This window comes from Aulonocara stuartgranti (assembly GCF_965226115.1).
Source record: "Aulonocara stuartgranti genome assembly, chromosome: 4".
Taxonomy (NCBI): Eukaryota; Metazoa; Chordata; class Actinopteri; order Cichliformes; family Cichlidae; genus Aulonocara; species Aulonocara stuartgranti.
The window spans coordinates 8,621,075-8,634,807 of NC_138942.1; the positions used below are offsets into that span (position 1 = coordinate 8,621,075).

A 13,733-nucleotide genomic window follows, 5' to 3' on the forward strand; every position below is an offset into this window, starting at 1 on the left:
GTTGACTATTTTGAATGAAACGCTTGATTGTTCGATGATCACGCTTCAGAAGCTTTGCAATTTTGAGACTGCTGCATCCCTCTGCAAGATATCTCACTATTTTTGACTTTTCTGAGCCTGTCAAGTCCTTCTTTTGACCCATTTTGCCAAAGGAAAGGACGTTGCCTAATAATTATGCACACCTGATATAGGGTGTTGATGTCATTAGACCACACCCCTTCTCATTACAGAGATGCACATCACCTAATATGCTTAATTGGTAGTAGGCTTTCGAGCCTATACAGCTTGGAGTAAGAGAACATGCATGAAGAGGATGAAGTGGACAAAATACTCATTTGCCTAATAATTCTGCACTCCCTGTATGCAGGCAAGTTTGTGAAAGTTGCAAAAGGATAAACTAAAGTTAATGTACAAAAAATCCCAGCTGATTCGAAGTAGGAATTTTTACTACTTTTTTACAGCACTGTGTAAACAATATGCAAGTTCTAATAAATCCTTTGGTAATTTCCATTACCTATCCACTATGTGAGTCACAGCACAAAATATCAACAGTAAGGAGTGGACGCGTTGTGTGATACAGAGAAACGAAATCAAAAGCTCTGTGCAGAATGGGCCAACTGAGGGAGGCTCTGGAGGAACAACAAATCACAACTCAAATGCAGTGACAAAGCCTAAATGTCATTGACAATAAAGCAGTTGTTTTACAAGCCTTACATAATACAGCAGCAAGACATTTTGCAGTTAACTGTGCAGGGATTTTATGTTCTTTATAACTAATAGAAATCAATGAAAAATACCATGAAAAGAAGTAAAGTATACCATTACATCTACATTGAAGTAATATATTGTTTTTGGTGTGTCCATAAATAATTCAAATTTCATAATTCATTGTTTTTCACATTAGATTTTACCAAAACGCCTTTAAGAATTTGCATTCTTTGACAAGAAACAAACCACAACTGAAAAACACCACCTCCTTACCCTGAGGAGCTGGACTTTTGCCTGAGATGACTAATTTCTTTATTTTATCTAACTGGTTTAGGTAGCACTGTTAATGATCCACTAGCCTTTACAAGCCTCAAGTATTTTTGAAGAAAATAAATATTTTTCCTGATAAAACCTTCAGTTGAAAGTGTCAGGCCAACTGAAAAGTTACCCTAAATATATCTTAGTACTGTGTAAACCTTAGGGTGTTGTAGATTTTAATCAGTTTTTGCATGCACCACGCCCTTGATACACCCGTCTTGTTTTCATTGCATCAGGAAACAGAACTCTAAAGCCTATTATACACAATCATACAAGAGAGCCTAAAGACGCATTATAGATAACAGTCACTTATTTAGTTATATGCATGCAATTTTTTACATTTGAGCGGATCATAAAGTTCACTGATGAAATCAACCATTACACACTACGTGGCCTTAACTAGTGTTATTAGGTTATAATATTCACTGTCCTCTAAAAAGCCTTTTATGATTTTACTAATATTTCTGCCTCAGATTAAAAGTGTTTGTTGGTGGCCTTCTTTATTTAGCCAAGTGACCATGAAAAGAATTATTTACCAAAAAAACCAAAAACAAAACAACCCCAACAACTTTATTGTCGTGAACAGTTTTACAGTTACAGTAAACGGTATTTAAACCATAACTCAACAGTAGCCATCCTCAAACAGCTGGAAGGTTCACTCAGACACCTTTTAAGAAAGTCTGAAATGCAACATTGGTAGTCTGAGGATGAACTACATAACTGACAACCCTGAATAACGAAACACTGACATCACTCCAACAATTCAAAGCTTGTCATGATTCAAGTACAAAACAAAACAGACATTCACACACACGCAAACATACGATGTTGATGAAAAGTTTAAAAGGAAAAAAAAACAAAAAAAAACAAACAAACAAAAAAAAAAAAACACTTAAACCCTGCAACTGTTCCTGAAGGTTTTTTTTTTTTGTTTTTTTAATGCACATTGTAAACTGTAGCCATGCATTAACACCTTCCACAGCTTGCGAACAGTGTGATAAAATAAACCAAGTCATGTTCTCTTTCCAAGTCATAATCTATACAGGACTGCTGATTAACGTCTGCCTCCCCTGTTTTTTGTGTTTGCAACAAAAACTAACCAGTAAACATGGAACCACCACAAAAGTGAGGCTACACACAAAGCACTCCCTATGTGGAGGTGACAGTCCTACAGGACAAATCAGTTCAAACACGTACAGTAAACACCTGCAAAAGAAGCTATACTAACTGTGACCTCATCAAAATCGTTTGGAATGCTGCATAAACATTATGTTTTATATTTTATGTATAAATAAGTATTATATTAGCATGAAAACGTTTCTATTAAGGTAACTTTTGACTTACTTATTTTCTTCATCACACAAGTGCTGGAAGTATTTTATGCCCAGTCCATCACGGAGTGCCTCAATTTGTCTTAACAGTAGAGCTGCAACCAGCAGTTATTTTCATCTGCAGTGCTGTTCTCATAATTAGTCATTTATCCAAATGACAATTTTCTTTTATCATGACCAACAGTCAAACATTTAGGGAAAAAAAAAAAATCAAAATCAATAGATGGTAAATATTAAAAGAGAAAGCAAAAAAAAAAAAAAAAAAAAAAAAAAAAAAAGTCCTCACTTGCAAACATTCAGAATTTGCACTTCACGTGAGAGTAACAATTTTACTCTTTTTTTTTTCTTCTTTTTTTTAAACAAATGACTAATTCAATTGTTTCAGTACTATTTAGCAAAGTACTTCCCATTTTTCAAGTGCTCTAAGCACTTTGCCCCTTAGAGCTTTTATATTCATTCCTATGAAAATGGCTGGGATGCTCAAGTGTCTCAGTAATGGAAGGCAACGTGGCTTTAGGTCCCAAGGTCCAGTTTTTGTTGTTTTTTTAATGAACTCTTTACTACTTAAACACTGGCTCCTGTAAAATGCAACAAAGCTGAATCTGTCACTCTACAAAGAATGGTGGAAAGTCGCATTATTACTTGGACCTGTAACTTTGGTACACTCATTGAAACACGTATTAGCAGATAATTCACCCACTGCGAGTACTGAAAGAAGACGTCATCAGGTAAGTTTAACTGGATCACATTTTGAAACTTGTAGTATTCAACTGGCTGTGATGCAAGTCCAACAATTTTTCAGCAATTCTTTTTTTTCCCCTTGAAAATAACCTTTTCTTAACCAAGATATGACAATAGCTAAAAATCTTCTCTATCTCGGCGTTTGGCCGCTGTGAAAGTAACTCCTTGTCAGTCGAAATAGTTCTGAGGCAGGCTTCATTTCTCAATCAGACCTCCGTCTTTTAATTTGAAGTAGAAAAATTTTTCTAAGGTGTTGGCACACTTGCAGTACTCGCTGTCTGGGGGGTTGTACTCGCGACAGTTGGTGATGATTCGCTGTAGGTCGGCAATAAAAAGTTTCTTGGTCACATAGTATCTGTTCTTGAGTCTTTCTGTCATAGTCTTTAGGTCTGTGAGGGCAAAACAAGGACAAAGAAAATCTGCATAAATTAAAAAGTAATGGCTTAAATACCACAAACAATAACCCCAATTCCAAAAACACTGGGAAGTAAAATGTAAACAAAAATGAAATGCAATGATGTGAAAATCTCAAACCCATATATTATCTATATTATCACAGAAACCATTTTGATGGCAGTAACACATCTCAAAAACAAGGTGGAACATAGGCACAAGCAACTGGAAAAGTAAACTGGATTCAAAGGGAACAGCTGGGAGGAACCCCAAAAAGTTGATTGTGTTTGTCTGGTCATAGCATTTTCTTCAGTCTGAGGAAGTCACTTGGATGAGAGACAAAATATTTCTCCCACTGAAAACGCTACATCTAGATGAACAGAATCAACTTTTGTGATTTACTTACCTGGATGATTGAGCATGCGTCAAGACAGTTGGGAAGAACATTTTACAACAAAATAGGTTAATCCACAACATATCAGTAACATGATTGGGCATTTAAAAAAAAAAAAAAAAAAAAAAAAAACAGCAGCAGCTTCTATCAAGGTAGCTTTTTTGGGGAAGGCCACCCATTTTTCAGCAAGACAATGTTAAGTTGCCTATTGCATCTATTACAATAAGAAGACTTGGTAGTAGAAGAATCCAGGAGTTAAACTGGCCTGCCTGCAGTCCAGACCAATTAAAAAAAAAATAAAAATTGGCATATCATGAAACCAGTAATACAACAAAGACGACCCTGGACGGTTGAGCCGCTAGAATCCTATATCAGACAAGAACGGGCTCAACACTGCTCCCCCTGAAAGTCCATTAGCTATTGTCTTCAGCTCCCAGGTGTTTACAGACTTTTGATAAAAGAGAGGATGCTACACAGTGGGAAACATATAGTCCCTGTACCACCTTTTTTAAAAGATATGTTGCTGCCATCAGGTTGAAAACCTTTTTTTTCTTAAAGTGACAGATTTGCTAGGTTTTAATTTATGTTTTTACTTTGAACTGTGTATTGTATTGTAAAATGCAGGTTTTAAGAGATTTGCAAACTATTGCTGGGGGGTGGGGGGTCATATTATCTAAGCGAGGCTTACTCACCAATAGGAAAACGGATGATTTCGTAGTAATCCGGAGCTTCAGATTTCTTCACTGGTTCCATAAAGGGCCAAGCATCAGGATGAGTCTGCAGAGGTGACAAAGTTTTAGTTAGTCTCAGGTCTTGTTAGTCTGGGTGTATCCTTGTGTGTGCTCCACTCAGGTGTTAGCTGGGGCTTGTACCTGAAAGCAAGTTCAACATGCCAAGAATCTCTTTTCCTTAAGTGTCCAATGACAAACATGCAAATCTGCTGGCAGCAGAGCAGCTTATGTTACAAATATTGAAAAAATACTGACTGAAGTCCACACAAGTGATGCATCCAAAGCAATGGTGTGTGACTGAGTGGAGAGTCAAGGAGGTCAATTATATGAAAAGGCAGTGACCTGTTCTGAACTGAGGAGGGGGCCTTTGAGTACATATTTCACCATCTAAAGCGGTTTTCATGTTTTCAGCATCCATGACTCCGCTTGGGCAGACTGTGACCTAAATTTCGTCATCGGACATTAAGCCTGAGGACATACGTGAATGTCCATGTGCCTGTTTGTTGTTTTGTGACTGGGCAGACTTGTCTGTGTAGAATTACATTACAGTGCACAAACTACACATATGCCCAGGCAGCTGAAGTATAACAGAAATGAGTATTCGGCCGTCGGGTCTCCAGCTGTCCATCTCTGCAATAGAGTATAATCCAGGCTTTACAATACTGTGACAGCGGCCATTCCCAAACTCTTCGTGAATATGGTAGCCATGGAAATAGATCAATAGTCATGACAATATTAATACTCGAGATCGTGAAACTGAACTCACGGTCCATTGTTAGTCAATGCAAATTGACTGTTATGCAGTCATAACAGTCAATTTGTTATGACTGTGTAGGTTGATTTGTCTGTGTAGGTTCTCACTCATCCAGGTCATGGTAGCCATGAGAGCTTGAAAATAAACAAATACAACTGGACTTTTGTTTTGTTTTAAAGGCATTTCACCTCTCACGGATGACGCTTTTTATGGGAACTTCTTAGCACCATGATGTACCCTGGTAAAAGAGTTAACCCTCATAACAGCAAAAATCTATGGTTAACCCTGAAGTTAAGCCCCAAATACTGCTTCCGAATACAGGCCTCTGGTGATCCTCACCTTTATCTGGGCGAGAAGGTTCTTCAGCATGTTGTATAGCACATCAGGATCCTTCACCTCTTTCCTATGAAAGATATAAATGATAAGTAAACCTTTGACTACACTTAGCCCTCTCAAGGCAGGCGTTGCCGATTTGCAACAGTTAAAAACTAACAACCTGATTACCCCACATACATATTTTATGAGGGGTTTTTTTTACTCAGAAGTACCACTGCAGGACTTGGTTGTGCATTAGCAACAAAAAGTGTAATTTGAACCTGAGAAGGTTAAAGGACCTGTAGACTTAAAGACACAACAAAAAGCTAAAGTTAGGTGAATACATTTCTGAACACCAACAATAGTGGCATCTTAGCATTAAATCATAACAACTTCGATAAATTGTATATTTCAGTAGGTATTTCTTATTATACATTTTTTTTGTTTGTTTTCTTCACTACTCAGTCATTTCTAAATCTTAATCTGTTCAATGAAAGTGTCCCTGCAGGGGAGGTCACAGTCCAAAGCAACATCATTTAAAAATATATCCAAAGAGTTTACCCTTTGTCCTTGTTACTGGGTTTCCAGCCTGTCTCTCCTGAATAGAAAGACAAAAAAATAAAAAAATATGTATAAAAGTACTTGTAAGTAAAACATTAATAAGCATTTTATTATATATATTTTCAGACACAAACACAAAAACAAACACTCACTTATGCCTGGAATGCTCTCCACTGGGATCTGTCGTACTCCCTCTTTGAAGCAGGTGAGACCCGGGTAAACCTTTCTGATCTGGCTTTGTTTCCTCTCAATCAGTTTCTTAATAATCTATTGACATTTTCAAATTTATCTCATAAGAAACACACTGACATGTTCACAAAAATGAAGAAAAACAAGGTTTGCTTTAATGAGAACTTCTGACGTACCTCCTTCTGTCTTTTAATGATATGAGAAAGCTCGGTATAAGGGATTCTAGGGTTCAGTTCGCACTCCATGAGGGTCGCTCCCTCGTAGTCTTTGATGTATCCAAGGTATCGACTCTTCGGCACTTTGATGTCTTTGGAAAAGCCCTGCGGAGGGAAAAAGAAAAAAAATTAATAGAAAGACAAAAATGAGAGAGGGAAAGTTAATGCACAAGTCACGCCTGCAGTACCTGCTTCTTGAAGTAGCCAATGGCATACTCATCAGCATAGGTGAGGAAATAGAGGATATTGTGTTTGATGTGGTACTCCTTAAGGTGGTTCATCAGGTGGGTACCATAGCCCTTAAAGAGACCCGAGAAAAAGCACCGTATTTATAAAAGAAATTCCAACAATATTCAGCAATGCTGCTCATAATCGTATTCATGTTTATTTTGCTATAGGTACGTGTAGGTAAGCTGGTTTTTCCGAACTGAAAACTGAGTATAAATTTAACCCCTTATTATATACCTTAACTTGCTCATTGGATGTGACGGCACAAAAGACGATCTCTGTGAAGCCCTGAGTGGGAAACATCCTAAAACAGATGCCTCCAATGACGCGGCCATCTTTGATAAGGGCTAGGGTCTTGTGTTTCCTATTAAAAAAACAAAAAACAAAAAAAAAACAAATAATAAAAAAGACGGAGATGTCAAACATGTGTGGGCCTCAAGTGGCACAACATGTGGAAAGAACGTTAGACTTACGGGTCAAACACCAGTCGTGTTATGTACTCTTTGGGCATACGAGGTAACTGATGTGAAAAGACATTCTGTAGGCCAACCAGCCACATCAGGATCTTCTTGTTTGATTTCTGGGAAAGTGAGTTTCCAATGACATGAAACTCTATGATACCACGTCTCTCCTCCAGCCTTGCAGTCTCATCACGGGCAGCATTTGGTGTCAGCAGATTAGTCTAGCAATATTAAACATAACAAAAAAAACAAAAAACAACATCAGTATTAAATGTCTTTAAAATTGTACCAAAACAACACCAACTTCTTTACATAACCCTGGTGTTAAGTCAAAGCTTTTTAAATACCACCACTTAGGCTGTTATGACACATCATAGTAAATGTGACTGAACTCATTCATAATTGTTCCATGCTAAAAATGTTACCTTGCCTGGTGAGTTAAAATTTTGATCACAGAAAATTGACCAGGGTGTCTCCTTAGACATAACTAGGGATGGGTATCGTTTAGGTTTTATCCGATACCAGTACCAAACCGGTACTTTTGAAACGGTGCCGGAATAATAATATTTATAATAAATAAAAAACGGCTTTTAAAAAAAAAAAAAAAAACGCTATACGTCGCCAGGTGTTTCATCAGATTCGAGGTGTTACCTCCTTTGCACAGTATTACAGTATCAGCTTAAAGCAATTGTTGCAGGCTGCTGAGTTTGCATATTTTGCTGTGAAGTACAGCCAGACTTTTGACCACTTCGCCTTGGGCATTTTTAATCTGTAGCTTTGCTCTAAAAGAACGTACGTACCTGGGCCCGCCTACTACGCTTGCAAAGGTAAAATGATTGGCTAGAATTCAAAGTGTGTGACATCTCAGGGAAAAAAAGCACCGAAATGTGCGCTGCTTTTCGGTCTGGTTACTACCGTTTATGTCAGAACCGGTGATACCGGTACCCATCCCTAGACATGACACAGGTGTTATGAACTTAACCAAACATTAAAAGAATGGAGTTTAACCAACTGACCTCTGGTCCGAGCATAGCAGCAGGGTCAGTGATTGTCATCATGACTTCATTGACCAGCTCCATTGGTATATCTCCCATCACACGAATCCGCTTGGCATCCTCCAGGGTCAAGGTCTCGGGAAGTTTGCGCTTTTCTCCTGAAATGAGCGCAACATTTCTCAGATCAAAGCAATAAAAAGCATAAACATTCGCCGACAGTGATCTATGACACAGGAAGGTCTGATTGGAAAAAAAAAAAAAAAAATCTCTACATCTTAAAATAATATATATTGATTAGCCACGATAGTAAAACCCAGTGACATGCTGGTTCACCTTCAAAATATCATCCAATTGTGCACCCACAGGAAGTGCTGAAAACATGTCTGATCCACAGAGGCCACTGACAGCATCTAAGCACTAGACATTCTAGACTCCTGTGCAGGTGGTTTTAATGTTGGTTTACACACCTGTCTTTGGTTCTGCTCCACCAGTATCCATGCTGCTGACAGAAGAGCTGCTGTTCAGACACTTGGACAGAGCAGGAGAGCCAGACACTGAAGCCGGACTGATCACTGCAATGACAGACAAAAAGACTTGACATATTTACAAACTATACAACAGGAACTAAGCCTTCAGTCACACAGGTCTAGAGCCTTCCGGGCAACCATAGGTTGCGCAAGAAAAATGCACAGTCATTGAAACGTTGTGTGCCACACCAAAAACCTTCTTGTGATTTCTTGGGTTGCTAGCATACTGCCACATTCACTCTTAATTTGCCTTTAAACATATGCCTTACACATAGACCAAACACATTGCAAAAGCTCAACTGTACAACTTTATGACTGCCTCACCTGTCTGATGTCCGAGCTGTGTGCCATCGGAGGCCGGCATGGTGAAATCAGCCTCCCATATGGGTGAATTCTCACCATAGATTTCCTCCTCCAGCATGGACAAGAACCTGAAGACACACATGTACAAATGTAATAACCATAAAGTGATCCCCACAAGATGAATGTGAACAGTGTCCAGTGCACCATCAAGTACACTGATAATCTTTCTGCAGCTTTTCAGGTTGCCTTTTAACTTGAATACAAGCATACACCGTTTCAATAAAGCTTGTCCTTACTTGGGGAAATGTGTAAGGATAAGTGTACGTTTCTCTGGTAGCAGTTTATCCTTCTCCACCCTAAACTTCTCCAGGAGTTGGCGTCGGGTGACAGTGAAAATGGACTTGAGCAAGTTGCGCCCAAACACCTGAGTGGTTTCATAGCGCGGTAAGCTGTCATTACTTTGCGGAACATGGCAATAGCACAACCACCTGCGATCATAAGAAGAAACGCCTTATTGCACAGACTGACATACAATAGTCACTTTAGAAACAAGTAAATGTACACATCGGCTTTCCCTACTATCAAATGAACGCACCTAGTGTAGTCCACTTTGTAAGCTGTCCCATCATCCTTCTGGGTACGTTGACGATACTGCGTAGGGGTCTCAAGCTTCCAGTAATTTAGGCACAAAAGGAACATCTTTGACAGTTCAAACATTGTCTGTCTTTCCTTTGGTGCAAGGTGGCTGAACTTATACTGGACAAAATTCAAAACCCCCTGTGAAATTAAAAGAAAGACAAAAATATTTAAAGATTTAAAGTAGGGCTGCTCAATTAATCGAATTTTAATCACGATTACGATCTGGGCTTTCAACGATCATTAAAAATGACTGAGCCGATTATTAGCCCCTCCCTCATTTATCCGCGACACCTTAAAGGCCGGTCCGTGAAAATATTGTCGGGCATAAACTGGTCCGTGGCGCAAAAAAGGTTGGAGACCGCTGATTAAGAGGACCCGAGGGAAGCTCGGAAAGCTAAGCAGAAGTTATTTGGAGAGTGACTGCCGTTGGTTGAAAAGAGAGTTTAAAAAAAACAAACTTCAGTGGTGTTGCACACTATTTTATATTATTTTTTTAAAGTCATTGTTAACCCTTTAAAGCCGGTCAGAGCAGCACGCTCCGTTTTGCGTAACTATTTTTAAATCCCTGTAGAACCTGAACCGTGTAAGCTAGCGCAATAATTTGTTTTGCATATGAAACCGGAGGAGTTGTACTTACATCTCATACCATCAGCTTGTCCTCGGTCACGGTTTCGTTCCACATATAGCTTTGCAAAAATTGCATAAAAAGCGCTTGCAGGAACAAAAACATAATATTCCAGAAACACGCTTTGCCGTTCCTATCAGCTGTTCGTAACACTTCCCACAGTGAAATGATGCACATGCTGTTTTCTTTGCAAATTTGCATCATAGGATTGTTTTTTGTTTTTCCTGCAGTATATAAAAATTGCTGTATCTCCAAAATAAAACTATGAAGACACTCAAAATAAATTTCCTGTGGTGGGAAACTATTTTTTGCAACTTTATTGTATTTAAAGTTTTGAGGGATAAGCCTCTTAAATTTCTCCAAGTAGAAATATATGTAAACAAAACAAAAGCGATTTTCAATTTTTTTTGTAGTTTATTGCACTTTTTTGCAATTTATGTAATTACTATGGACTTAATGCATACATATTATTAAAATATGGGCTATAACAGTTGTATTGATGTATAGCAACTTGAAATGCTCCCACAAATGGCACTACAGCATGTAAAAAAATAATATAAGCTCTGGTGGACTTGGTTCTATAGTAGGTCTTAAAGGGTTAAATAAATATCGTCAAATAATCGTGATCTCAATTTCAGTGAAAATAATCGTGATTATCATTTTTGCCATAATCGAGCAGCCCTAATTTAAAGTCTGTGCTCACCAGTAAGTACACTGCTTAAGACCAAAACATTCACCGAAGCTATTTTCTTAAAATTTACCTGCTCAATGTTGGGCTTCTCAAAAGGTGGACTTCCGAGGGATCCTTCTACGACTGGCTGGCTCATCTGAAGGATGCATTTCCTCAGCAGCTGAAGGAAAGAGTGAAGAAGTAACGAGACAAGTTTATATCGGGCTAAAAAAATGTCATGTACATCAACTTCTAAGTTCAACTGAACCAGTATCACAATCACACTAATGTTTGAATGCCTTTTCCATACCTTAAAAAGGTAGAAATAGACCTGCTTGGTGTCAGTGTCTTCCTCTTTGTGTACAGACATAAAAAGGTTCTCCACATCAACCACCATCCCCAACAGCCTGTTAATCTCATCTTCAGACACGTTCTCCAGATGTGACACATGATTAGCTGTAATTAAGGTGTAAAAAAAATGTAAATGCATGACTGGAATACACGTTTGTTCGTTATTACAGCATGTCCAAGGTGAGCAGTACGTGGATGCTAGTTTGTACCCAGAGCATGTCCACAGCTGCGGCAGGGCTCGCTTAGGCTGGCTGCTTGCTGTTGCAGATCAATACGTGTGGCCGACGGTGGGTTTGGGTTTTTCCATCCATTGCACTTGCATGTGTCATTAGCCTGAAAATACGCAAATAATCCATACACATCGATTTACACAATAACACAACTGTAGCTTTTGTACGTAAATGAATGACTGTTCAGTTAGCCTAACAATAAATGCATTTTTGAGGCTTTAATGTGAATAATACAGCAAATACAAGACTGCCTTGACAGTTAAAAACTGATACTGCAACACGTATGTTAGGTTACGTGCTACATGTTTGTTCCTGAATATACACAGTAATGCTAATACTGTCTGAAGAGTGCTTTGTTATGGTGAACTTTGGCTAGCTATGCTAGCTACCTTGCATGCGGAGAATACGCCAAGTTTCTCAAGCTTCTTCGCCCGTGGGAAAGCTCGGACTTGTGCTTTTTTCTGGCTTGCACGTTGTTGCTGGCTGAGCCCTGGTCTGACCGGGTCACTGTTCCCTGATCCTGAGCCTGCAGTAGTAGTAGTACTGGAGCCCGCTGACCCAGCAGACTGGGCTTGAAGAAGCCGGGGTTGTAAGGCCTGCGCCGCCGGGTCCGACATATCCACGCTGCTATAGTTTCTTCCTCAGCTCCCGTTTAGCTCATATGCTGCATTCAAGTTCTGTCGGCAAAGTAGGATTTGTTAGAATTGCAGCAAAGTTATTTTGTACTGTCTACGATTAAAACCGATATAGCCTTCTTCAGATTTATTGACAACTGATTTATATTGCCCCTCCCCTTAACGGACCCCGACCAGTTAAATCCGCCCACAGCATAGATCAAACGAATCAACACAGTGTGATGGTTTAGGTTTTTCCTTTAATATGCTACACTTCTGCATGTGTAACACGTGCAAAAATAGCTAACTAAGTGCCTGTAAGGTTAGGAATCTTGTCATTTGTATGTCCTTATATTTTAAATGCGTTAACATAAATGTTACCACAGATCTCCGCTTGCATGTCTTCCTTGCTCACCTTCCTGCCGTGTGTTGTTAAACCCTCTTTAGCTAGCAGCTCACCCTCTATTGGTTATAGTGGGATCTGCAGCTCTCACATTTTTGTTTTACGTAAAAGGAGCCCCAGATGTCACTGTATGCACCCCAGAAGTAAATGACAATCCACAGTAAGTATTAGAAAAAATATCCAATATAAATGTTTAAACGATAGTGTCATTATCAACTAAACCCCATCAGGTAAATTTAAAGTTTTAGGATTCCTTCAGGACTATTATAGAAGGCTAAAATCTGCTCCTTTTGGGCCTTTTCTATAGGACAATGTTAAAGGATAAGATTAAAGACATTCTGACTAAGGAATAATTAAACTGAATAGCTCCACACATCCAAATTCAGGATTAAATATCCCTTTTTATACATGTCCTCTTTTAGGCATGTCAGCAAAACAGCTGCCACAGACAGCAACTGACCTCAAGTGTGTATGCATGTTAGTTTACACAATGTGAAAATGTGATTTAACAATAAATAATAACAATAAAAACAGGTTCTAGCCAGAGATCCAAATCCCCCTTGGGGTTGTGTCAGGAAGGATATTTGGCAAAAATATCAAATTACACGACCCCTTAAGTAGCTTTTATACATCATGTCTTGATGATGGAATCCTTCACTGTGCACATTAACGTCGTGGATAAAAACATCAAGTTCACCAGGGACAACAAAAAGGATAACTGTTTGCCTTTCCTGGACTGCGCTGTGCACACTGAAGAGAGTGGCAACCTCAACATCGAAGTTTACCGGAAGCCCACACACACGGACCAGTACCTCCTCTTTGACTCCCATCACCCTCTGCAACACAAACTTGGAGTAATTAGGACCCTACACCACCGGGCAGAACATGTTCCCTCTAAGCCTGAAGGGAAAAAGATGGAACACACACATGTAAAGGAAGCACTTAAAACATGCGGTTATCCAAATTGGGCGTTTATAAAGTCAGCAAAGATGCACAGAAAAGAAGATCAGACACCAGCGAGGGAGGATAAGGACAGA

General features: G+C 39.0%; 1 protein-coding gene across 2 annotated transcripts; it reads right to left on the reverse strand.

Moving 5' to 3' along the window:
• Positions 1-1,578: 1,578 nt before the first annotated feature.
• On the reverse strand, positions 1,579-12,748 carry kat2a (K(lysine) acetyltransferase 2A). Of its 2 annotated transcripts, XM_082529671.1 has the most exons (19): positions 12,675-12,748; positions 12,069-12,356; positions 11,659-11,782; positions 11,409-11,554; positions 11,190-11,279; positions 9,760-9,941; positions 9,461-9,652; positions 9,186-9,292; positions 8,802-8,906; positions 8,356-8,492; positions 7,352-7,560; positions 7,116-7,242; positions 6,839-6,949; positions 6,612-6,755; positions 6,399-6,513; positions 6,247-6,283; positions 5,710-5,773; positions 4,578-4,662; positions 1,579-3,487 (listed from the first exon to the last, which is right to left on the reverse strand). In XM_082529671.1, the coding sequence occupies exons 2-19, from the start codon at positions 12,294-12,296 to the stop codon at positions 3,294-3,296; spliced, it is 2,397 nt and encodes a 798-aa protein (XP_082385797.1). In that variant the 5' UTR covers positions 12,297-12,356; positions 12,675-12,748; the 3' UTR covers positions 1,579-3,293. The 2 variants fall into 2 exon arrangements, with proteins under 2 accessions (XP_082385797.1, XP_082385798.1); XM_082529672.1 differs by lacking the exon at positions 12,675-12,748 and having other exon boundaries at positions 12,069-12,474.
• Between the last annotated feature and the right edge of the window lie 985 nt (positions 12,749-13,733).

What these genes read in the sequence shown, in the direction of transcription:
- kat2a (XM_082529671.1), bottom strand. Translation starts at nt 12,296, where the DNA reads ATGTCGGACCCGGCGGCGCAGGCCTTACAACCCCGGCTTCTTCAAGCC. An exon ending in AGAAGCCCAACATTGAGCAG is followed by an intron (nt 9,942 to 11,189) that starts GTAAATTTTAAG and finishes TTAATTTCACAG; the next exon opens with GGGGTTTTGAATTTTGTCCA. An exon ending in AATCATCCGTTTTCCTATTG is followed by an intron (nt 3,488 to 4,577) that starts GTGAGTAAGCCT and finishes TTGCCCTCACAG; the next exon opens with ACCTAAAGACTATGACAGAA.